General features: G+C 45.7%; 1 protein-coding gene across 5 annotated transcripts in view; it reads left to right on the plus strand.

Moving 5' to 3' along the window:
• Positions 1-25,231, plus strand: part of nectin1b (nectin cell adhesion molecule 1b) — a 98,089-nt gene that overhangs the window by 69,055 nt on the left and 3,803 nt on the right. Inside the window, exons 6-9 of one of the 5 annotated variants that reach the window (XM_057048840.1) lie at positions 11,007-11,154; positions 16,947-17,040; positions 20,801-20,902; positions 23,139-23,325. In XM_057048840.1, the coding sequence (XP_056904820.1) occupies positions 11,007-11,154; positions 16,947-17,040; positions 20,801-20,902; positions 23,139-23,282 (488 nt within the window). In that variant the 3' untranslated portion in view covers positions 23,283-23,325. Of the gene's footprint in view, positions 1-11,006; positions 11,155-12,377; positions 12,583-16,946; positions 17,041-20,800; positions 20,903-23,138; positions 23,326-25,231 lie in introns of those variants that run through there. The other 4 variants (XM_057048838.1, XM_057048842.1, XM_057048841.1 and 1 more) reach the window with 4 other exon arrangements.

A 25,231-nucleotide genomic window follows, 5' to 3' on the forward strand; every position in this document is an offset into this window, starting at 1 on the left:
CATGAACAAATCAAAAGACTGAAGATGATGTAGCAAAAATAAGTAAAACCGCAGATTCTTGGTTTATTTCTAGTATTTGGCCATGACGTAAGGGTGACCCAGTCAAGTTATGATTCATGGAGGTGATAGGTCACATTGCAGTTCTTTGCTGTCAAAGAGAAAGAACATAAGGATGCTATGGACAAAGGTATTTTTATTTTTTAAGTTAAAAACAGAAGCTGTCTCGGACGTGCGTAATTTATCATTTTGTTGACAAATATAAAAGCTCTCCCAAGGCCGCTCGCTTATTTCCAGCTACTTCTTTACTTCAGCTCTCATGTCCATGTCTCGCTGCACTGAGACGTGTCTCAAACGTCTTTGGGAGGAACAACAGCTGTGATTAAAATTTATGACTGGATGGTGAAAGAAATTAACTACAGACCTCATTAGGATTTTTTCTATTATCCACTTTTCTTTCTTTTCTTTTTTTTTGGTGAAAAACATCCTGGGTGGGTCGCCTGTCCACAACAAGTCACACACACCACTCATTCACACACTCACACCAAGTCCCATATCAGATAATGTGCATGGTTTTGTTCCGTTGGCAGAAACCGACCATGAATTCTCCAAGAAAAGCCAGACTAGAACCCAAATGGTGACCACTGTGGCTCCGGTTTTTCTGAATATGTGAAGCAGGGAAATATGGTTTGATGTATTCATTTTTATGAAAAGCTCACGTCTGCGGTCCTTTTTCTTCTTGCTTTGCTGCCAATCACGTGGATCTTTCTTTGTGTTTCTTGAAAACACATTCAAAAGAAAGAGGTTGTCTAAATGCTACAATTTCATAGAAAACACTAATTAAAAAAATTCTGGTTAGGCAAAAATAATGTCTCATCACTTTAATGTAGGTGTTTGTTTGCTTGAGAGAAGAGAGGCAATGGTTAGTCAGACAAAGAAAGGAAAAGAGGACACACACCGGTGTGTGTGTGTGTGTGTGCGTGTGTGTGTGTGTGTGTGTGTGTGTGTTTGTGTCTGGGGATTTTGATGCAGGCTCTTCTGTGTAATCAGCGTAGTTGTGCTCGGCCACAGCTGCTGGGATGTTTTCTAAAGGGGATGGTCCCGCGGACCCTTTCCCTCGGACCTAATTCAATTGAAGAATAAATGAGTTCTGTTGGTAATTTGGAGATAACCTGCGCTGTGGCCGAGCTTAAAGGGAGATAAGGAACCATGCAGAAATGAAGAGACAAGAAAGCCAGGACTATTTTTCACCATGCCTTTGCTAAATTAAACTTCTCCAAGTCCCCCCCTCCTCCCCAAAACTTTAATTAAAACACACTTGCATGCGCATCGTGCACACAGGTGGAGCGCACGCGTTCACACACCCTTCAGATAAATCCAGAAAGAGCAATCGGGCTGTTTGAAAGAGATCAGTAGGCAGCGAGCGGTGAGCCTAACTGGAACATACTGTTGCTTCTTTATCTGCCCTGATGTTGTTAAGATTAATCACGGAGCTTCCCTCTGGAAGTCAATAGTTCTTTGCACAGAGGTTTAGTGCAGGGTTTCCAACAGCTCAGTGCACTCAAAGCAGGCAAACATTTGTTGTTGGGGTGTATGCTTGTGTGTGTCTTCTTTGTTGCTAACTGGATGAGCAGATGTGTTTCTATTGCAACAGCAGAAGTTTCTTCATGTTAGAATAAGTGATTGATGTGATAAATGAGGAGGTGATTGCACATTTCAGAAAGATAATGATACAAATTGACCCAAAGTTAAGGGTAACCCAAGAAAGAAGCGCTGGTTTTATTTAGTTTTGAAGAAACTGAGACCAGAGTAGGCTGTTTATTATGCAAGCTAACTGCTGCTTTGACACTATTCTGTATCTCTGGGATGAAGATTGGGACATAGTTTCAATGTAAGACATCATTTGTCAAAAGTCTTGCTACACATCACCATGAGGCAACAGTTTCCTGCGGTGGAAGTTCATGTTTTAATAGGAGCCAGAGCTCAGCGGGCAGGGCCTCCTCCGCTGTCTGTGCCCCACAACATCATTTTATTTTCAAATAGTATGTGATTAGTGGGATATTCTGAGGGCCATCAGAAGCTTTCCTCATCGCATTTACATCGCTGAAACTTGGCAAAATTGACAGAAATCCATCTCAAATTGTGAAACACTGAGTTCTTTGTGTCCCAGGGTTATGGCAATATTCAAGAACAATTCCAGAACCCCAACTTCCCCCAAACCAAACACTGATTCTGATTGGCTCGTGTGGTGAAGCTGGCTGCCCACCGGGTCCTTGCAACCCCGCATGAAATTATAGAGCTATTCCGCCGGAGGAGGAGAAAGATTCTGAAAAGTTCCACGTGCTAGGGCTTTGTAGATGGGATCAAGTACTTTCCCAGTCGAACTTCCGAGTCATGTTTATCTTCTACTGCCAGTGCGTTGATACTTGTTGGCACCGCTCTGATCTGTTATTAATGAATGCAGCACAGTGCATTATGAGACATGTAGGGGCAGAACGGAGCCCAGGATCTTCACTGCACAGCAGCTTTGAATTGAGTAATTGTCCTCAGTCTCCAAAGGCTCCTTTAAATGTATTTCAAACTAGGATAGTCACGTTTAAGGCCTGGTCACACTTTAGATTTACAAGTCAACCTTGAATCCTCTCTGGATCAGAGCTGCAGCGAGGCATCAAGGATTCAGAGGGTGCGCATGCAGAGGGAAGTCGTTTTTTATGAACTCCACTAAACATTCAAGAGTTTAAGAGTGTGTATGTGTGCGTTTCCTTGACTCCTGAAGAATAACAAAGACTGTTTTGACAGTGTCGTATGGACATTTTCTTTTATATCAACCTTCCCCCCCACCTTTGCTTTCTAAATCTGTTGTCCAAAAGTAACAAAATGAGTCCAGAGAGGGTTATTTTAATTTCTCCCCGTACTCTTTCCCCTCGCTGATTTCCCACCACAGATCCTTTTTTTGGTGACCGCTGCACAATCTTGAGATTCCCTGGCAGTATTTAGTAGAAGGGGTGGGGGCTCAGCGCAGCTCCACCAAATGCCTTTGAAAGTCCGCTGTCTGTTAAAGCAATGTATGCTTAGACCTTTGGTTGGGCTGAGGGGCCAAGGGGCCGAGAGGGGTGATGGCATGCGTGCAGAATCACAGTAGTCGCCCAGCTAATGCGGTCTGAAGCAGACCTGCGCTCAGAGGGCTCGAGCTGAGGGAGGAGAGACGTTGTTGAAGATGGTCTTCCCCTTAACCGTCTAGCCTCTATCAGACTTTCGTGACCTTCTCAGATCTATATCAGCCCCTCCTCCTCAAACGTAGTAAGCCAACGGTATACAAATGCTTTTTAGCACGGCCCCGTGCAGCTCAGAGAGACTTTGGTTCTCTGCTGAAATGGCTGCGTTTTTGTTGGCCGGTCGTCTTGGCTCGCTTCTCACTCAGCTCTATTTAACTGCCTGTGATGACAATAAATTACAGTTTGTGGTGATGGGTCGTATGTATCTCAGCGGCCATTCTGTTGCCGTGTCAGCACATGTTTTAAATAAATGGCTGTAATTAACGTGTGTTAGCTGTCAAAAACACATCTGATCTCGTACATTACATTTTCTCTGCAGCGGGGCTGAAGACCGCTGACATCCATGGGGCGTCCTGGGTGGATCCTGAGGGTTTTATTTCCACTTGATAATTCTGTTAGGCTCTTCATATTCTCTTTAGGGTCTTTCATAGCGGAAGCAAGGAATCCAGCACCCATCGATTTCTCCCTGCTCTGAGTGCCGCACCATGTTTTGATGGAAGCATTTACCCGATGCGCCCAACCGCGTGAGTCCCTGAAGCAGCCACGTTTTTCCTGAACCACAGTGAACATCAGTGTCAGCCTGTGGAATCTGCATTCCACTCAGCAGCAGGGAGGCTGCACAGTAGAGTACAATCCTTCTGGCTCACTTCCAGCCATTACATCCACTGCAAACTCCGTGTGGGCGTGCAGGTCTCCATGAATATGGATGGAAGGTTTCAAGCTTCAGTTGTCTCTAAAAATCCGCAACATCTCCAATGTCCCCAGAAAGCTTTCACACATGCAGTCCTGAGTATTTGATATTGTTTTGGTAAAAAACGAAAGAACTGAATTTCTGTTTTTGAGTGCATCGGGTTTTCTGAACCAGACTGCTGTGTGTCTGTCTCAGCACTGATTTAGCATTTCTCTCTTTGTTTAGTGAAAGAATCTGGTTGTTTTAGCTCAGTTTGTATCTATAAAACTCCAGGAAGGAGTCAAATTGATCTTGCCTTCTTGAGGATATTTGGTGTGCATGTTTACGTCTCTGTTTTCAAGTGAGAAAGAGAGACAAGATGGTTATCAGCAGGGTCTTATCCCTTTTCTTTGTCAGTGAGCTTTGTGTGCTTTGTTTTAGTTTGCTAAGGAGCACACACGGGTCAGAGCCTCGGGACAGGTCACAAGTTCACGTTTGGTCACTTAGATTGCTTTCACTTGGGAGATATTGGCAGATGCCAGATCCGGCTAGTTGATACTTGGCCACTTTAATGCTTTTCTTTTGCTTTTGAACATCTGGAATAGAATTCAGACATTCCAGAAACATGGAACGGTGGCAAACATTTTGCAGTTTGCATGTCCTCCAGTTACCTGTCCAGGGTGGTTTCCACCGCCTCTGTTGGGGATTCCAATGGTTCCAATGCTCCTGTGTCCACCATTAAAATCTAGCACCATTACAGAAAGTTCTAGGATGGATCCTCGTCCATGTAGATGAATTTACCCTCCACAGCACCTCTGCTATCTACCATGTTATGGTGTCCAATACCCTGGCACTTTATAGCATTGGTCAATCCGAGACGAGCATATCGGTGGAAAAAGCAGCTAATGATACAATTGAGCTTCAGTGAAGCTGGAGATTTAGAAAAGAAAAAAAAAATAGAAAGACCATTCAATTCCTGTAGTTTGGAGGCTGCCAGTGGGCGGACGGCAATCAATTGCCATTTTCAAGAGAAACCATAAAAGCGAGTCTAGGAATACAAATAAAGCATATTTCAGATGCACCACTCAACCCCACAGGGGTTATCCGTGTACGTTTGAGGACGTGCACACCAACCAATGACACAGATACTTAGCAGCAGCAGAGGCAACACAAGTGGTTGGCCTCCGGGACGGGAGCTGCAGACTCACCAGCCTGAGTGTTGCTAAATTGAAAAGCTGCTCTCCGACGCATCCGGACTGACTGGGTTTATTACTCTTTCAGCTTTTAACCAGCCAAAGGAAATTACATCGGTGACCTCGCGGCGCTCACCGCATAGAGACAGTGCAAGGTAATTTTGCTTACGTGCTGAAGGTGGAAGAAGGTGTTGGAGAGTGCGGTTCTGTGCCCCCTCGCTTGCTCCTTTTTAAAATGGTGGAGCCATTAAATTAACATTCAGCACATAGAGGGGTGGAGATGGGGCACGGAAAGGCTTAAGAGCAGGAGACGGAGAGCCCAATCAGCAGCACGCAGTGTGAGCAGCACCTTTAATAACACCAGTGTGGCTTTCTGAATTAATCATAATGCACAGTGGATGGAACTTTGTGTATTTCCATTTTTAAAAATGAATGCTTTTCATTCCACATAGCTGCGTGTCTGTATCTGCTCATGGGGGAGGGAAGCGGCGATCTGACGGGATGCATTCTCTCACCTCCCGCCATCATTTCCAGACAGCACTTTGCAGCCGAGACGTAATAAATGAGAGCGTTTCACTTCCTGGAGCGATGTTGTGGTACGTTCACCACAAGGAGGCCATGCTCTGCCCATTCCACTCAGCCTTTAATGAGAACTGTTGTTACATGCTGTCACAGGGGCTAACGCCTCGTGACAGCACAGGCGTCAGCTTGGCAGACTGCAATCTCATATTTATCGATGGGGGCTTTGGCGCGGATCATCTGCCCCCACGGACTCGGCATCACCCAGCACCCAGTGAGCGAGCTTGGATTGAGATCTTCAGTTATTCTTTTTATTGAATTGCGATTAATGAGAGAAGCAGAATTAAAGAACTTTTTTTTTCAATAAATAAAGTTGACAACATTTAATAGAAAGATACCCTGTTACACTCTTTGTTGAGGTGTTATTATAGCAGCTCAGTAGGTTCGAGGCAGTTAACTCCATAATGAGCTTGGTTTCATCCTAATAAACATAACATGTGGTAACCATTTGTGCCTAATGAAGTGCTGCCCTCTGTGGACTGATGCAGTACAGCAAACACGGACCATCGCGGCCCCCGCCGCACCTCCCTCCGCCCGTCAGTGCTGACAAATCAAACCGGGTCACAGTCAGTCGAGGTAAAATAGGATGTAGACGTTTCCAAGTAGCAACCTACTACGGAAAACTACTGTGGAGGATGACATCAAGAACCACAGCTCCCAGAGGAGACAGCTCTGGAAACATTGAAGTTTAACAAGATTACAGACGCGGGGAGGGGCGGGGGACGGAGCATGTGCTGCTCGGACTTGGCAGCATGGAAAAGCAGATTTATGAACTCCATTAAACCACATTTCTTTTTCTTTATTAGGGCCTGCAGCAATTGCCCACTGTGGAAAAGAGATGGGGGGGGGGGGGGGGGGGGGGGGACCCACCAGTTCAAGTACTAATACCAGTCTGGGCATTTACTTTAACATAAGGCGGCTGCATGACTCAGGAGTGGAAGATAAAGCTAGGCACCTTGACGATATCAGCTCTGCTGGTTGACTGTGAGCCAGTGCAGAAAACCAGTTACTCTGGTATTTGGAACAGGTGGCCGTATCAAACTGGTGTGGAGCTGGCATGGCTTTGTAGCCAGACTCTCAATCTGTCCACTTGAAAACTCCCCAGAATTGCTGGAAAGTATTACGGCCCCTGTGGAGGAGAGAGCAATTACAAATTCTAATGGGAGAGAAGGAGCCACATCTATTCTTGGAAGACGATCAGACTTATGACTAGAACATTTTTACCAAAGCACATTAGCACAAATCTCAGTACCGCGGGTGCCATTTCTAATAGTTTCGGGCTTTCTGCTCCTATTTTGGGAAGGATGTCGGTGGTCACCATGCATTTAAAACCACCATTAGAATCTAAATTGCGCTCCCTGTGCCAGTGTTTAATGGAGCACACCCGGCATCAGCAGGTACGTGCCAGCACTCTGCTGAGAAAAAACCTGCTTCTGTTTAAATGGCACATTTGAGCATTCTGTGTCAGATTGCATTTAGAGTGGGTACAGCCTGCTCCAGCTGGAGGCTGCTCAGCCTTTGGCCTCTTCACCTGAACTCTTCCTGCTCTGGTATGTGTGACTAACATGTTCTATGGGACGCTGGTAACACTAGCGCCCACATGGTTTGGCCATTGAGCACAGCTGGCTTGTTAGACTCCTCTGTTCCTCTCTTTAATAATTTCTTTCTCCTGAATTGATCTTTTATTCCACACCAGAGTGGCTCAGAAGCTGGTGCCATATTTTCTTCTCTGGAAGCACCCCTGCTGGGTGAATGCATATGAATCTGACGGCTGCCTGAGGAATGAATAAATGATAATTGTGTGCAAAGTGCTTAATGACTCTGTCCCTCCAATCCCAGGACACCTCCATTTGACTGCAAATCTGAACCTCATGGCAAACAAAAGAACCTGCTGTGCAGTCGCCTGTGTGACGGAACATCAGGGAAATCTGATTCTCTGTGGGCCACCAATCAACATAAAAGTAATGCCACGAATGCTGTCGCAGGTGATGAGGCATTCCGTGCATTCCTGCACACTGAAGCAGAGGAAAAACAGCAGCTCGTACATCTGCTGCAGCCCATCGGGAGAAGATGTGACAGGAATAAGGATTACTGCCACCTCGGAGTGAGATGCACCCACACAAAGCCAAGGTCAAGCCTGTCAGCGAAAATGTGCCACCGCGGTCGGCTGACGGCGAGGAGCATGCTGCCGCGCGAGCGGGTGTTTTACACTGATTGCGAATCAATAGCAATCGTTCAATGACAGCTACAAGACGTATTTGAAGAACAGAAAACAATCTGCGCTCAGTAGAGTCGAGTCAGGCTGTGACAGCAAAGTGAAAAGTCTCAGGAGGTCTAAAGGGGTTTTTCGATTTGGGCTATGGAAGCGTAAACATCAAAACTCCTTTTCTTTGGATTTTGATGGTGACCTTTTCCTGTTTATCCCAACACACTTTTATTTAAAATCCACAACTTGAAATAGGTCCCTCTCCAACATGTATCATATCCAACATTGCGGGGATTGAGGATTTCTTGCGTAAAAGTCGTCAGTATTAAAATGATCTGTAACAATTCTCACAAGTGTATCTCATACCCTGCTTTGTTCATCTCATCCTAAAAAAAGAAGACAAAACTGTTTCCATTTTGTTTTTCCTGCTCGGATTTTGTGCAGAAATCTGCCTCGTGCATTGTCCATGGGCTCTAGCAGTTTAATTGATTATCTGGATAATCCTGAATTTGTGCCATCATGCTAGCTTAATCTGTTGGAGATTCATACGCGTGACGGTTTTGTAGAAACAAGCTTTCCATCTGATATTCCAGCTATTTACCAGTTAATTAATGCAGTACTGGACAGCTACTGTTTTCAGCTTTTATCACTTTGGCCTGAGCAGCACATTAAATGACCGGCTGAGTGTATTATCCAAATTACAAGATGTGCTCGTGGTCTGAAATGATGCACGCTTCAGGTCCTTAAAGTCTCCTCTTTGCTGAAATGCTTCGCTGTGCATGGAACAAACATAAAGACAGTTACAAATAAAACTTCTATGCTGAGCATAATGTATGAATGATCAGTGCCTGTGAGTGGGTGTGTGTGTGTGTAAATAGTTCATTGATGACTTAGAGCACAGCACTTTTATTGCACTGCATCCACTGTAAACAGAAAAGGCAGAATGAAAAGTCTTCCCTCCCTCGTGTTGCCATGACAGTGTCACGAATCACTTTAGATTAACTGCTGGCAGACAACTTCTGCTCATATCATCAGCAATGCAAACTGTTTAGTAGAACTACATGGACTAAAGCGCACATATTTTGTGTAATGCACATTTATGATGCTTTTATAACGAATAGCAATTCCTTTTTGTGATAAATATGTTGCACCAGGACCCATTTTATGATGTGACGGTCAAGGGGCTCAGACTGGCCAGCAGGTGGCTCCTCACACTTTTGTGTGGGTTGGAGCTCCACGGAATTGCCCTCTGATCCAGTCCAGCCCTCTGTGGTAGTGTCACACTACTCACTATGCTGTCTGCCATTTGCATCAGAACGGTGGAAACCAGCTCCTCTGCTTTGGCTGTGCAGCACAATGAGACGCCAGCCGAGGCGCCGCCGCATCTGTTGCCGTGCTACAGCGCGATGACATTTGCTCCCTGCCTTCAAAGCTACTCCACTGGCTTTTTTTTATTTTTTATTGAAGAATGCATCACAAGCTTGCGGTCACAAGAAAACCAATTTACTGCATGTTCACTGTGAGTTTGACAAGTCATGAGAGACGACTTCTAAGTAGCAGAAAAATGTATATCTTTGCAGAGGGCACAAACTGATTATTCTTTTTCTTCAACCTTCCCCCCTCCCTGCACCAGTGTCTCATCGGAATTCAAGTGAGGTGGCATCCTTCTCCCCCCTCTTTTTTTTACTGCTGCATTGATGTTCCTCCCTCTTTTTATTCCCTGCAACTCCTACATTTGGACGGCGAAGCCAAGAGGCCACAAGCAGCCCGTGGCACAAATAAATCTGCTCCTGGAAAAGAATCGCATTTCTAAGGCCACTGCTACTAGGAGTCCATAATGTACTGCAGGAGCTGCTCTGATAATGGCGCCTTTCACAAGAACTTGAAAAAACTGTTGAACAAATGATGTTTTAATTAAAGAATCAAGGTTTTATTTGCTCAGCCAAGCCTCCATATAAGTGATGGGATCCCCAGGTAGTTACCCTCCCAGGGGGGCTTTTAACCTTGGAGAAGGTATTGACCCACTCTGTCATCAGTTGGTCTTGGGGGTCACAAGGGTCAGGGTGAGACTGAGGGTTAAACTGCCGGGGGAGGAATCCCAGTAGTGCAGTTTGGGATGCTGCCTCAGTTGCCCGACGTCTGTACCTTTATTCTACCCTCAGTAGATCTTCGGTAAATGCGTCCGTTTAACCTTCCAATCAGACCGAGTTCCTGGCGTCTCTTCCGCCAAAACATATAACCTTCATGCTCCGTTCCAAATGCGCCCTGTGTCCCTCTTCATCTTGGAGCTTCACATTGTGTGTCATGAGGCAATTAGCAGCAGCGAGGCACGAGCTCCAACGTAAAGGCAGCGTGTGCTGGGCCATTGTGAAGCCTTTATGTGATGCAGTCCTCTGTGTATCCATCATAATGGGCACTGAATCAAGAAAGAAAGGTTGGGCTTTTCAGAAGGGCTCCCCTGGGAGCGAGCCCTTGTCCTGTCACTGCCGGGAGGGATGACTGGATAATAATGGGGACATCATGAGGGCAGGTAGATAGGCTTTCCTTTTCAAAGGGGAAGTTGGTGAGAATTTGCAGTATCCCATCACAACCACCTGAAAAAGGACAGGTTGAGCCGCTCTTGTGAAAGAGAACAGATGTCCACGCTGTTTGCTTTCAGAAATAAAGGTTCTATTGTGTGAGATGACTGTCCTATTTCAGTAGAACCTGGTGTCAGGTGTTATCTGGTGGGAGGTTCACATGACATCTGCAGCGCTTTCTCTTTCTTTGATGAAAACAACATTGTGATGTGTTCTGATTTTAATGTTTCACTGATGTATGATTTTATGGGTATTTGGGATTTTCTTTTTTTTTGTGGTCATTTTCTCAAACTCAAGGATCTGTATTTTTAAAAGATGCTTGACAGCAGAAAACTCAGGCGGAAACCTTTACGGTTCCACTCAGCACAGTCTTGAAATTAAAATAAAACCAATAAAGGAGACCTCCTGCACCAGAGATGGGACTGTAGTGGTGGTGTTTTGAGTCCATTCCAGCAGCATCAATTCCCCCTGGCAGCATCTGATGCCTATTTCTCCACTTGTCTGCAGAGAAACCACTCCCACAGGGTCCCCCTGGCGGTGTTATTGGAGTCCTCGGAGGTGTCGTTGCCATCGGCCTCATCGCCGGCGTGGCCGTCACCGTTTTCATGGTCCATCGGCGGCAGCAGAAGACACGCACTGAGACCGATAATGACCTGTGAGTACCAAGTCTGCTAGGATGTACTGCAAAGGGCTGGACAGGTACTGGGGTGGAGGGGGTTAGGAAGGGGGGAGGAATGAGTCAGTATGGGGAATTAGTCAGTATGTTCATTAACAAAATTATCAAATTGCACCTTCAAACAGTGAGCATGTGACTGTGCAGATAACTATTATTTCGTGGCAGCTAGGTGGTTGCATGATTGTAATGTGGGCTCTACTGAAGCATTTCTCATTCAAGGACTTTCTAAAAAATAAAAAATAAAGAGTCCAGGAACAAGTGCTGCTGCCTTCTTTTGGCAAAGCCTCACTTTTCAAACATTTGGAATTTTGATATTTAAGCTCAAAATCCCTGATTCAATCGATTTGTCCAGATGTGTCGCTGTTAAAGAAATAAGTGCTTCTTACATTAGTGAGTCCTGTCTCCTTGGAGCCACCACGATCATTCTTTCCTGCCTTCTAACTGAGGGCCATAAGCAATTGGAATATTTCCAGCTGAGTAGGAACTGGAAGTTGCATAGATGCAGCTGGGGGAGCTACAATTAACAAAGCCTTGATGGCACAAAAAGCACTGAATTTTACTGTTGCCAATTGATTCTTGTGATAAATAATACATATTTTGAACAACAAAACAATGAAGCCAGCATTCAAGTTCAGTGCAGCTAATTGCCTTCATCTAAACCACCCGCATGCACCCCCGACAGGTTTCCACTATGCTGTTGGCTACAATGGCTCAAACTCCATGTTTCAAGCAGGAATTGTGTCCCCATGAGAATGATACTGCTGAGTGCAGGGGTTGGCTGGTTTCCTCCCTGGAACCTCAAGAAACCACCAAGTTGGGGGTGTGCACGGTCTGAGCCTGAGAGCCAGAGCCTTTAATTAACCCACATGATGAGATTGCAATGCTTATTTTTGAGCCTTTAGAATGGCTTAATTGATTGGGTATTGAAGCAGTGATGCTAAAACCGAGCACTGACAGAATGCTGGGCCACGTTTTTGGCCTCTGGCTCTTCAGGCGCCGAGTGATTCAAACCCTGGAGCCAGTGAGACCCCCCAGAACCACAAATCTGTTTTTATTTTCAAAATAAATCAAGCACACCAACTCTTAGCTCCCTCCCACTGCTCTCTGCCTCGTTCCTCTTGCCTGCTCATCTATCTTTCTCTCTTACTCACGTTCTGATGCTAAAGTATAACTGCTCTCTGTCTCCCACTCCCTCCCCTCAGCATTGCTGTTGCTGCTGTTGCTGATAGTTGTGTGACACAGGCTCCAGAGAAGCCAGAGCCCCCCACAAGGAAAGTAGAGGCTACTGACCCCAGTCTTTCCCCCACTGACCCCTGTCCTCCTGGATCCTCTATTCTGTTACCTGCATGCAACGGTGGCCTGCAAGTCACATACCTAAGCACGCCGTTGTGAGCGCAGAGAACTTACGCTCACTCAAATTAACATCAGAGAGAACCGGAAAAAAAAAGATTCTTTTGAAAAGACCCACAAGGCAAATCTAAACCTCTGATTTTAAAGGATGGCAAAACGAATCCAGCTCCTTCAAATAATGTAGCGTGATAAAGAAATGCGAATTAGGCTTGCTGGAAAACAGCGGCGAGATAAATCAAAGTTCATTAAAATTCCTTTGATAACGTATCCGGCTGAAGCGCTGATCAGATGTGGAGCGCCTGAACGCATCAGACCACCTGTTGATGTGACTGACTGCGCGCATCAAATTGCAAACGGGAGGCAAATCTATCATCCCCCACGGAAGCTGCTAAAACACACCGCTAACGACTTTGTCAAACAACCCCTGTGCAGCCGCCCTGCTCCAACCCCCCGCCACCCCCCCCCCCACCCGCCGACCCAACCACCCTCCGCTGTTGATGTGCATGAGTTTCGTCCAAAGTGCATGATGAGAGTTCGCTGTGCTGGTGCTGTGCAACCGTGGTCATTGTCTCCTCAGCATGTGTTGCTTAATGTAGTGAAATGTGATTCCGAGCTGTAAAGTCTTCAGATGAATATGTGTAATCGTTCTCCCGCGGCTCCCTTCGTCATCGAGTGTGTTCGGAATAACTGTCTAATCATGTGAATGCAGAAGAACAAGAATGTGTGAACGTGCGAGGGTCTCATGTCAGCGCTGACAAGCACTCATAGTTGTATATGAGTGTGATATCAGGGCAAAAGGGAAACATTTAGCCCGACTGTTTATTTCTGCATGTTGATGAGCTGCTAATCTAGGCCGGGCATTTGATAACACGCCCGGCTGCACCGCCAGTTACGCCTGTGTTTGCCCCCACGCAGCAGCACATGATGTGACTCAAAATTGGTCAATTCTAATAAATCACTGGCCCTTTGGAGGCTGCACTGGCACAACAGTCAACTGGTTATCAAAATAGATGGGCATTGTCAAAAGGGATATTGGGGGGATAATGTGTTCATCTCCGCCTCTGCTGCCACGACGCGCGGCCTCCAAAACGCTGGCATTGGGGAGAATGACCCAGCGGCTGACACCCACGGGTTGGACGCCAACTTTGGGCCCATATTAATCACATGCAGAACAGATTCATAAGTTGGATGTAACTTCTTTTTTTTTTTTTTTTTTTTAAAAGCCATCAAGTATCGAGATTAATTAACCTGGCTGGAAGTTAATAAAACTGGGGCTGGACTTGTCAAGAAGAGGAAGAAATGATTGATTTCTTGCCACCCTGAATCCAGTCACAAGTCCCTTTAAAGTGTTGTTGTATGGAGACATTCATCCCGCGACCGATGGACATTCACTGTCAAACACCAAGTTACGTTAAGCTGTCACCAAAGTGGGACTGTCTTTCATTTCTGAGTCATTTCACACAGACTGTATCCGAATCCTCCGTGGTTGATGTTAATGAGCAAACAGGCGCTTGGTTTCTCTGTCTGGAATGTTCTACATGCAGTATAACTGTACTACAGTGCAAATATCAGCTCTTGTCAGGCTCTCCTTGTGTATACGGTGACCATCCATCTTGATGCTTGGAACGTGTGTCCAGTCTGTAAACCCGTGAACTGTAGGAGAAGCTGAAAGCTTTCTTTGCCAGCCCAGGTTTTGCCAAAATTGTGAGACAACAAAGAGAAAGATTGCACTCTCTTGTACTTGTGTTTTGTTCTTTTTTTATCTTGTGCAAGAAAAGAAAGTAAAAAAAAGGAAACAAAAGAAAAGTTAAGCTGCGCAGAGTAATTGTTGTCCATCCTCGGCAGAGATCGGAGTGAGACAAAGCATGAAAGTAATTGCCTCCTAAAGATCGGATCGCATTTATCCTGTCTTGTAATTAAAAGTATCATTAGCATTTAAATTGCCAAATGAGATTGTGATCAACACAAATCGATGGGAACACCAGGGAGCAGCTCAAACACTTCACGTTGTTGCCGCGCTGGCAGGGACGCACTCGTGTGGTGGCCTTCTCATCCGCGAGCTCACGGGGACGCTTTGCTTTACACGTCTGACGCAAACAGGCTGCCGCCATATTCGTCTTATCTACGATTATCTGCAGCTCAAATAAATTGCACCGACGTTACAACATGTACATTTTATTTTTTATTTATTTCTTTTTTTATGGAAAAGTCATTTTGGCTGCTGTAAATCTCCTCTCACAGATTACTCTTCTCACTTTAAGGATTAGTTATGTTTTCTCCTCACTATCCTCCTTAAATCTCCCCTTAAGCTGCCCTGAGCTTTCTGTAGCCAGCAGAGCGGGAAGGAACGAGGTCTTCAAGGTGGATGTCTGAGGCAGAAACCGTGCAAACGCGGATGTAGCTCATGGTTCCCTGCCCAGCGCCTCCTTCTCCCCACAGGCTTGTGGTGCTTGTCAGCTTCCATTAGTGTCAAATAGTCTCACAAAGCCAACGCCCACACGCCCGCATTGCTCTCCGCTCTGAAGAAGTCGTGTGTAATCACACAGCTGAGATACACACGGGTTGTTCGAGCACTTCATCATCATGCTGCATCTGACGGTGACGGGCAAAGCAAACACCACTGTCAGATGATGATGGAAAAGGCTAAATATTTGATAATCCACGTGAGGCGAGAGCAAATATTCACCTTTTAATGTCACACCCGGGCGTGAGAAATGCTAAACCTGCGCAACTGTCACTCATCAACAGAGGACTAATCAGAAGACAGTTTTTTTCCCCCCAACAAAAGCTCCGTTTTTAAATTGCCAACCGTTTAAATCAAAGGGAGCATGGTTAAAATCCAGAACAGAATAATAATAATAATAAAATGAACTGATATCATTAGATTTGGAGCTTTTTATACTCGGCAGAAAACACAATCATCTCACATCTTATAGGTGACAACTAAGCTAACAAAAGGTGAACGTACCGTCAGAACTTTATTAGAATGAAGACATTAATCAAAACAGTCACCACACTTCAGACTTCGAGATTTTCTTTCAGCAAACGCCACAATTTGGCATCTCGCAGGGAAGACAGAAGCTGAAAATGACATTTTTCATATGCATGTCGTACAATAAAATGATCTTGTTAGCTGCCAGCATTTTTATTTAAAGTTCTCTTGTTGTATCAGAAGTGAGTGGGTTTACAATAGTTTATAATGAGCATCTTGCTGTACCTGAGGAAAGTGTTCATAATTACATAGCAGAGGGGAGAGGGGGAAAAACGTGATAGAAGAGGTTATTGTTGATGAGAGGGTGCTACGTGCCACCTTTTATGCTAGATGTCTGCACCGCGGTGCTGCAAGTAGGCTGACGAAGGTGGCGCACGAAGGTGGCGGTGGCACAGCAACCCTGTCTGGAGACAAGGTGATACGGGCTGGAAATAATGAGCGTGAAAGAGAGTTAAGAGGTGCACTCATGCACAAATTTTCCACGCATTAAGACGCCAGCTTGGCCTTGCAGAAAGGTCATGTTATTCAATAAGGGTGTGAACCACTGCAAATGGGAGGCAGGAAGAGCGGGGAATAATGCGTGTAGGTACACAGCTCCGTGTCTGCGCTCGCGTTCATTATCTTTGATCACCTCAGAGATCATGTCATCATACAGCAGATGACATCTGACTGCGAGCTCGTCTCAGGGAAGCGTTTTCTCCCGAGCGCTTTGGTAGCAACAACCCTTCCTCGTCTGAAATAATTATCTGGATGAACATCACCCAGTCTAATATTTAAGTAGGCTATTGCCGCCATCTTTCCTGCTCACGATCCACTTCTTCTTTTGATGATCCCGTAAACACCAGCCTGTCTCACCAGTCCCACCATCACCGTCGAATTGAAGGGAGTGGCTCTCTGCTGTTCTGTTAATTGCAGCTTAGAGAAGAGTTCAGGAATGGGTGTCAGGACTTTGTTCTTTCCCAGGTGTGTCAGCCGAGGGTGGAATAATGGGATGTTAATATAAGGGACAACAGAGCTCATTGAGTCAGAGCTGACATGTAAAACAGTCATTGCACAGTCAACGCCGCGTCTGTCCTTGTGGAACTGTGGATGAGGCGACATCCACCCAAGGACCTGACTCATACATGCCCTTGTCCCTGCCCCCCTATACTCCCCCCATCTCCATCTCCTCACCTCAGTGTCCAATTACAGCCCAGTCTCATTAGCACAGTGTCTCTCCAGCGAGAGCCTCTGAAAAGGCAGGGGGGAAAGGCTGCCGCCGCTACAATGCCCCCGACGGCAGATCTATCAAATTCCAAGGAAAGAGTGAAAAAAAAGGCAAGTGCAGGCAGGACTTCTCATAATAGAGTGGTGTAGAAGGTGAGGGAGCTAACGAATGGCCGACCCTTACCGTGCTGAGTGTCATGTTATCTTTTCACTGTCTTAACAGGACCGACCTCCCACCTGCTCACAAGCCCGCCCCTCCCCCGCCCAAAAAGAAGAACAGCGACATGAAGGGACACTTGACATCCGACGACATTCAGGTACAAAGTTCACTGCCCGGCGCGCTCACAACCAGCGCGCGCGGCTCAGAGTTTATCCGTAATGCGGCTCTAAATCAACACTTCAGCGTTCCATTTTCCTGACGACAAAGTCGACCTCCGCTATCATGTCGCCACCGTTGGGGTGACTCATGCTCGACTCATGCTCTTCCATACGCGCTCATTAAAGGTGCACAAATGTGATCCTCTTCCCTTTCACTCTATTTCACCATGAAAAACATTTCAGACCGTCATGTTTATCATATTTGTAAATGTCAGATGTGCTGACTGTCAAGCGACACGAGATAATATGCTGTTTTAGTAAACATAAACGCGGTAAAGTATGACATTAAGCTATGAGGGGGCTGATAAGAATCTGCTGGCGCTCGCTGCGCAAGGCCACACATCATCCACCTACAGCTGATCCAATAGAAAAGGTCCTTTTTCTGTGTTCTGCAAGGCATCATGGGTACTAAGAATATGGGCAAGGACTCAGTCTGAGGGAAGATCGATCGGACATCTGAGCAAAACTCGGAGCAAAAACATGGAAAAGACGAGACGCGCGAGGAGTTAATGTTTAAAGGGGGCAAGTAAAGTTGAAACCTTTCAGCGTGGCGTGTGGTATTAAAGGGTGGCCGTCAGATCCATAAGCTCTGAATGGAACAGAGGCGAAAATCACAGTCGGTTACGAACCGAATGTTCAGACACCTGCAAACATATAGATCGGTGTAGATCTGATGTAAAAACTGTCACACACCAGGTGGTGAAAAGAAGCAGGCGACATTGCAGTGAAGTAGAGCACAAGCAAAGGTTAAACCATTTCAGCTTAGTGGGCCGACAGCGACAAAAACAACCATTTTCGGGATCCAAAGCTCAGTTCAAGAGGTATTGTTATGTTACACTGATCCTCTTTACGCTGTTAATATAATTATGCCGATAATAAGAGAGGATTTTGATGATTGAGAGATAACTGAGAGGCTCCAGTGAGGACAAAATCAGACACAAATGAAACTAGCGTAATGTTTTTCTTGTGTTTGCGTCCTTTTATTGAATTTCTTGCCACTTACAGTGTTGATCTGTTGAACTGCAGCATCTGGCTGTTATAGTATAAGCCCAAGAAACATGTTCTCCTTTGATTTACTCTTAAGGGTTTTTGGACGGACCTGGCCGCATTTTCCTTAAAGATGTTTCTCACATGTGCCCATTTTTCGCGGGCACATGTGGGACTGCCATGTGGGATTGTTTATTTCCTTGTAAACAGTCAACTCATGGCTTCATTCCTGACGTGAATGGAAATCTTAGCCGTCTGTTTTCACTTAAATTGAATGAAAGTTAAAAAAAAACAGCATAAAGCAGCCCCCCTCCATTACAAATAAAAATAAAAGGAGCGGAAGCTACGACACACTGCGCTCATCGCCAAGAAAACTGTCACCTTTTTAATGTGGGATTTTTCACACTGGTTTAAAAAAGGCTCTTAAATGCAAGCTGGCATCTGGAAAAGATAAAAGCAGGAAATAGACGCAGATTGGTGATATGATGGGGAAAGTATGCCTGAGCAAACAGTAATTTCTGAGGCATAAACAACAACCAGAATTCCAGTGTATTAAATGTAGACAAGCCAGTGGAGGAGCTCTGCCTGCATGTGTGGCTGGAATTTGTTCAAAGATCGATTCTCTGACAACACGCGAGTTCAGCAGGTCCACCTTCACACCCGCAGCAGCTTCCTGAGCGTCACCTTTAAAATGGATCTCCACCCCCACAGATATTCAGATATTCAGATGCGATTGCACGTCACCACACTGGCCGTGCAGTCAGACCCACGGAGCAACTGTGAGGTTCTGGTGCCGCCGGAGAACGTCTGTATTATTACTGCCTTACACACAGCTGTGCTTCATTTCTCGCAGTTGGAAGTAAAATCACTCGTATTTGTACTTTATTGTTGTAAAGCGCCCCCCCCCCCCCCCCCCCCCCCCACACACACACACACACACTTCTCTCACGCCTCCTAAAGATCCGTTTATTCAGCATGTTCTCTCCCGGGTTCTCAGAGACCGTCGTTCAGTCCCGCCTCTCTGTGTCATATCCCGATTCCTAAATTCTGAGCAGCGATTATGTTATTTATTAAATTTACGAGTCTAATGCGCTGACTAACCCTTTGCTCCCAGTATCTAGTGGAACCTCCTGGTTGACAGGAATGACAAAAATATCCAGAAAACCTTCTAATGTAGTCAGTGAGGAGCTATCACACAAATTCTTCATTCATTACTATTTGAGCCAGAAGTGTGTTTCTTGTTTCCCATAATGCATTGTGGCTCTTACCTGACTCAGCAACACAAAAGCCCATTTACATGTCGGAGATATTACACACATATTTGTGTGTGTGTGTTTTAAACTAAAAAGTCTGCATTTTTTTATACACAAACTTAAATGAAATAATTCCTTTGACCGTCCACGGGCTGAATGTTATTTCCTGTTCTTACTGCTGTTGCCTTCACTCTGAACATCAATGAAAATCCAATTTATAGCAGAAGCCTGGATTACAGCCTGACAGGTAATCCAGTAGATTTTATTATTGGAGCTGGGCTGGAAACAATCCCATATCCCAGTTTGATTTCGCTGAGTTCTGTTGGCACCAGCGTGGATTTATCACGGGCCAGTACGCAGAGTGGAGCTGACAGTGGAGCCACAGCATCAACATCTGCGCCCGCCGCGTCCCAAACACTCGCTGTGTGATCCCCCACCCAGCCTCCACCACCCACCCAGATCCACAGGGGCCGAGAGTTAAGTCATTAGTTTTGAAGGTTTTAAATGTGGGTGGGAACACAAGGATCATTTATTTTTTAATGTCTCACAGACAAATCATGTCCGTGTCAACGCTTCCTAGACCTGAACAATGTCCCTTCTACATGTCCCTTTTATTCCTTGTGTTACTTTTGTGTGTCTAGATAAACGGCCCTAGAGCCTACAGTGAATCAGAAAAAGTCCATTGGCAACATCGAGCTTTGATGATGGAGGGAGATTCTTTGAGGAGCTGAACGGCGTTTATCAAAGGTTTTCTTGCCTTCTATAGGGAGAGGAACTGAAGGGTGATGACTTCGCTTCCAACTAGTCTGCTGAACACTGCAAAATAATAATGCAGCGACAGTTGCCATGACGTTCTCATCTATTATTTTTCAAAAACTGAACCCTGGCCTGGAAAAAAAAATGTGTTTGTGCAGAAAAGCTCCTCTCTCAGCTGAATAAACAAGAAGATAAATGAATAACCTCTGCATTATTAAATCCAGATTGCTGCAATTGTGTTTACAGGCAGAGTAAAAATATTTAATAGTTTAAAGTTGACAGTGGGAGAGGGGGCTGGGGAAAGTTCAGACCTTCTTTTGTGTTAAAAATGTAACAGACGGCTCAATCAATGCAGAGATTTCTTAAAAAGAAAGTGCAATTGTAGAAAACATCCATTTCAGAGGTGTTTGAGTTCTAATTTACCCTCTTGTGATGTCGTTAACACCATTCATGTTGCATACAACATCATAAACATTCCAGGGTGGCTTCGCCACCCTCTGATTCCACAACTTCATGTCTCCTCTTCTCATCACTAGTGACAAACTCGCTCGCTTCATGTCCTACAGCTGAAGTGTTGAAACTCTGAAAAGTGCAGTGAACAGATGGTCAGCCTGGGTCGCCCTTGGTGACCAGTTAGGAGCAGCTTTTGTTGGAGCTCTGGAGCTCATTAAGAGTGTTGCTGAGCTCTCGGTGTCTCCTGTAGGTGGTTCATCTCGACAAGGACGAGGAGATGCAGAAGCTTCCTCTCCAGCCTCCTTATTACGACATGGCCCCCTCCGAGTCGACCCCCTTCACCGATAAGCCGGTGAGTAGTGACGCCCTGAGTGGCTCCAGAGGAGCTGCACCGTGAAGGGGTCGTCAGCAGCCTTTGGCAGGTTGTAATTGGCGGTGGAAGGCTGAACTCTTTCTGTCGTTGGACTGGGAGGTTTTTGGGAATTGATTTCCTGATGAACTGCAGTGCCGGGATGTTTCCTGGGTCTCTGTCAGCAGAGCTGCTTCTGCTTCTGCTTTCTTTAAACGCAGGCTGCACCCTTTCTAACAAGCCGACCGGTAAATCCACCGCAGTAACCTCCTTATCTCATCATTTACATCAGCACCACTCACCTCAAAGCTAGACTGGCTCCTGCCCCCCTCTCTGTCTCTCACTGCGTTTGTGTAATATCTCATGTTCTGACTGCAGTCTTCCTGCCCTCAGCTTTACGTTCTCACCGCTTCATCCATTCCGCCGACTGTTTTACGGTACGTCAGGACCCCGAGTGGTGCCCAGGTTTTGCCTCTTTACTGTCCCAGATGTCGTTGCTGCTCGTACCTGTGGAGGTTTCATTTGCTTTGGCCTTTTTTTAAAATCGGTTTTATATTCTGCTGTGGACTGTTGGCGTGTGTTTGCGTTGGACTCTTCGACACGCTTTAACAGTGTTGTGTGTCCGTTCTGTTACTGGTGGAATACAAACAATGCTGCTCTGAAAAATGGAAAAATACACGTGAAATGGCCAAAAATGAATATATCGAGTCATCCTCGTCAGCATGGAAAATATATTTTAGCATGAGAACATTGATATTGAGTGTCCGACCAATAAAAGTAATAGTGAACCAGTTGGTTTCTGATGTCCTCCAGGTGCTTCTCGACCAGCTTTCTGGTCACCTTTCCAAGACCTTGAATAGAAGTTTGAGTTACAAACACGATTGATTTTTTTTTTTTTTTGCAAACATGCACGTTTTTCTGTTATTCACTGTCACGTTTCCCCGGAGCGAGTTCCTTTAGGTTTTCTGTGTACAGATTCTGGTCTCTTAAATCCATCTTAAATCTTTCTCCCTTCTGTGCAGGAAGGAACTGCGTGTCGGACGGATTTCTCCAAGATTCATGTCTTATCTCCGATAAGGCTGATGTTTAGTGCTGCTCTTAAGCTGAATATGGTGTCTGTGAAGCATTCATTATTTGGGAAAGACATATATTGAGCGCCGCGCGCTGAGTGTTACTAATGATGATTCTCTCAGGGCAAAACACTGTCTGCCAATTTAGGATGCTGTGTGTCTCTAATTTTCCAACTGATTGCACTGCGGTCATGACAAATATTCCAGTGCAGCGTGGAAGTGGAGGGGAAGTACGTGACGGTGGAGAGATCAGAACTATTAATGTGGAACCTTTGAAAAAGTCTCGGCCACTCCTCTATAATGCTGTTCTCAGGTGGATGTAAAGCAGACTGATGAGAAGGTATTCAGCAGCTTTCCTTTACTCTGCTGGTCGTGGTCCTGTATTCATCTGGAGCTATTGAATTCAGTGAGACTCCTCAGTTGGGAACTCCTTTTCATTCAAATTTCATTTCTGCAAGTGTGTTAATTCATGTTACGCAGAGCAGAGGGCAAAAATCCGAGCGGACTTTTCTTTGAAGGTGCTGATTACATCGTTTAAGTCTTTCAACCAGTCGATAATGCAGTCAGTCACTGGACTTTTATTGGAGCAAAGTGGATACATGCTTCTTTAGATGAAAACCTTTGCTGACGTGCGTCTTTCAGCTTAGGGAGTCGAGTTTTTAAGGGTTAAATTTGGAAAAAAAGAAAAGTGTTCTTCTTTGATTTCAGTCTAAAACATACACAGACTGCAAAATAACCCTAAATAAATCTGAGATGTACAACGACAGCACTATTTTCTCTGTCATCATAACCAAAATAAGACAGGTGTGAACAAATCCACCGAGAAAACCAGGTCCTTCTGCACCTCTGACCTTTCATTTCTGTTCCCTTGTTTTCTCTCTGACCATTATTTTCTCTGTGACGTCTCCATGTTTGTCACATTTGCCAAAAACCCTTACCGTGCCGTCCCCTCATGTCACCGCGCTCTCCAACACCCGCTGCAGGCTCAGTCACACCCTCCACGTGACCACCTGATGCTCACACACTCTTATTTTGTTTTGCTTTCTTCCCATCCGTCTCTGCCGCTCTCACTCACCGTGTCAATCTGTCTCTCACTCTCTCATGAATATATTTTTTTCTTTTTTGGGCTGCCTCACTCCTCACACGCATTTCGCCTCTCTTGTCTCCAGAACTCAGGCCACAAGGACTGTGATGTCCAGTATGCGGAGCTGGATACTGCAGCTTTGGCCTCCTCTCCCAGCCCACGAAGCTCCGCTCACACTGGCCCGGGGGATCTTGTCGAGTATGCAACCATCCAGCCTAGCTCACACTAGCGCATGCCATTATAGGCCTTTCCCCTCAGACTTTGGCCTCAAGGTACATAGACCGATGAACTCCTTTCCCAGGCTGACTCCTCCTCCCCTTTTATGCCCCACGTGGTTTCCTTGTGTGTCTTCCTCTTCAGCCATTTTGTTTCCTCCCCTCCCCCTGCTCTGTTCACTACAGTTAATATGTAGGTAGAGCCCAGCTGCCAGTCTACAGGGGTCACATGACCACCTCAAAAAGCTGCACCCGCTCAAATGAAAGTTCATTTTTGTTTCATTTCTCACTCCTAATGTGTGCATTCAGGGGCGGGGGGCATAAACTAGACTCAGGGACTGCAGAAATATGATAGTTGAGTCCATCTTTACGTTGGGTGTGTTCAGAACCTTCCCATCGAGGTTACGGCGCGCCAGAGAAGCTGATTGTTGGCTACAACTTGTATATGCTGGAAACAATCACAAACAAAGCGTGTGTCACACCTGATTACGCCTCCGTTGACAACCCTGAATCAGCCGAGGCCCCTGCAGGACGGAGGAAGTCTTTATGGCACTTGAATTCATCAGTACACGCAAACAGCCAAATCAGGCGTGCGGAGGCCCGGTTGTGCCTGTTACTACACCGAAGAAGCTGATTTCTATGATAATTCCAGAGATGGGTAATTCTCCAGGCAATTCAGGAGGCTTTCTCCAGGCAATTGTACTGACAAGATGAGGTGAGCGTGCGATATTGGAAGAATGCTGCAGCAATCTTCTTTTGATTTAGATCACATTAGTTTTCAGGAAAGAAAAAGGCGTAGAAGTAGAATACATCACCGAATACAAACCTTTCAAATCAACAGTGCTGACTTTATTTTTTATTATTTTCAATATTGATCAATGCAGCCAGTCGGAAACCAGAGAGACGGCTTGTCCTGCTCTCAACAAAAACACAGGTACCAATCATCCTGTGGCGTTCATGCGGATTTAACTTGCAGAGCAGCAGCTGCCCGTAGACATTCCTGCAAATATCGGGAAACTGTGGGAGGATTCCGTTCAGCATTAATATTTATCTCTTTTTAATGAAATGAGAGTTAAAGTGAGCATTACAAAGCCCAACGATGAATATGTGATGTGACAGCGTGTTCAGACGATGAGCTGAATACGGACTCAGTTCCTGCGTCAGCCTTTTCAGTCAGTGAACCTGTAATTGGGATACAGCAGCCACGGACGAGATTCCGAGTGAAAGTCCTTCTGGGAATTGCCTGTTGACATTGCCTGTTTGTAATTGGGTATTAAGCCTCATCTTGACTGGCTCCAGTTGTGAGGTTACGCCATTCAATAAAATCTCTGTTTGCTGAGCCGCAGATTGAACCTCTGTCTGCTAACCACCCCCGCAAAAGCCCACTGTACTCTCAGAGAGGAAAGAAGTTCACCTCTCGGCTGATGACCTCCAAATAATCCCTGAACTGAAGCGGCTTGTTAGCTGCGGCCCGATTGTAGCCTGCTAGCGTCCATTTGGCAGTTATCAGAAAAGGCTCATTTGGGTGCGGATTAGCGGGCCGGCGGCGGCCCTGAATTTATCTGGATCGTTAGCTGAGCTCGCCATGTCAGTCCAACACTTAAGGTTTTGTTTAGTTTAGAGACTTGTTGTTTTGGCGGAGCTGCAGGTCAGAGACTGCCAGCGCTCTCACTTTCCCCGAGTGTTTTCAGGTGTCTTATTATCCCTTCTCACATCGCGAGGTCGGTGCGAGAAGAGTCCAACTGATGTCTAAGAGAGAGCCTAATGTGAAAATGCTGCCTGACAGTTGGACCAGCCTTCACCCAGTTTTGCTGTATCAGTCATAACCGCACCCAAACCAGCACAAACCAGAACGAGGACAACTACTTCAAACTGTATTTGAACTTATTTACAGAGACCCGGCCTGGCTTTTTAGAGTTTTAGATGAGTCCTGCTCCTTGTTTGACCCCTCTTGTCTTCTCCA

The sequence above is a fragment of the Takifugu flavidus genome, chromosome 12 (genome assembly GCF_003711565.1).
Source record: "Takifugu flavidus isolate HTHZ2018 chromosome 12, ASM371156v2, whole genome shotgun sequence".
NCBI lineage: Eukaryota > Metazoa > Chordata > Actinopteri > Tetraodontiformes > Tetraodontidae > Takifugu > Takifugu flavidus.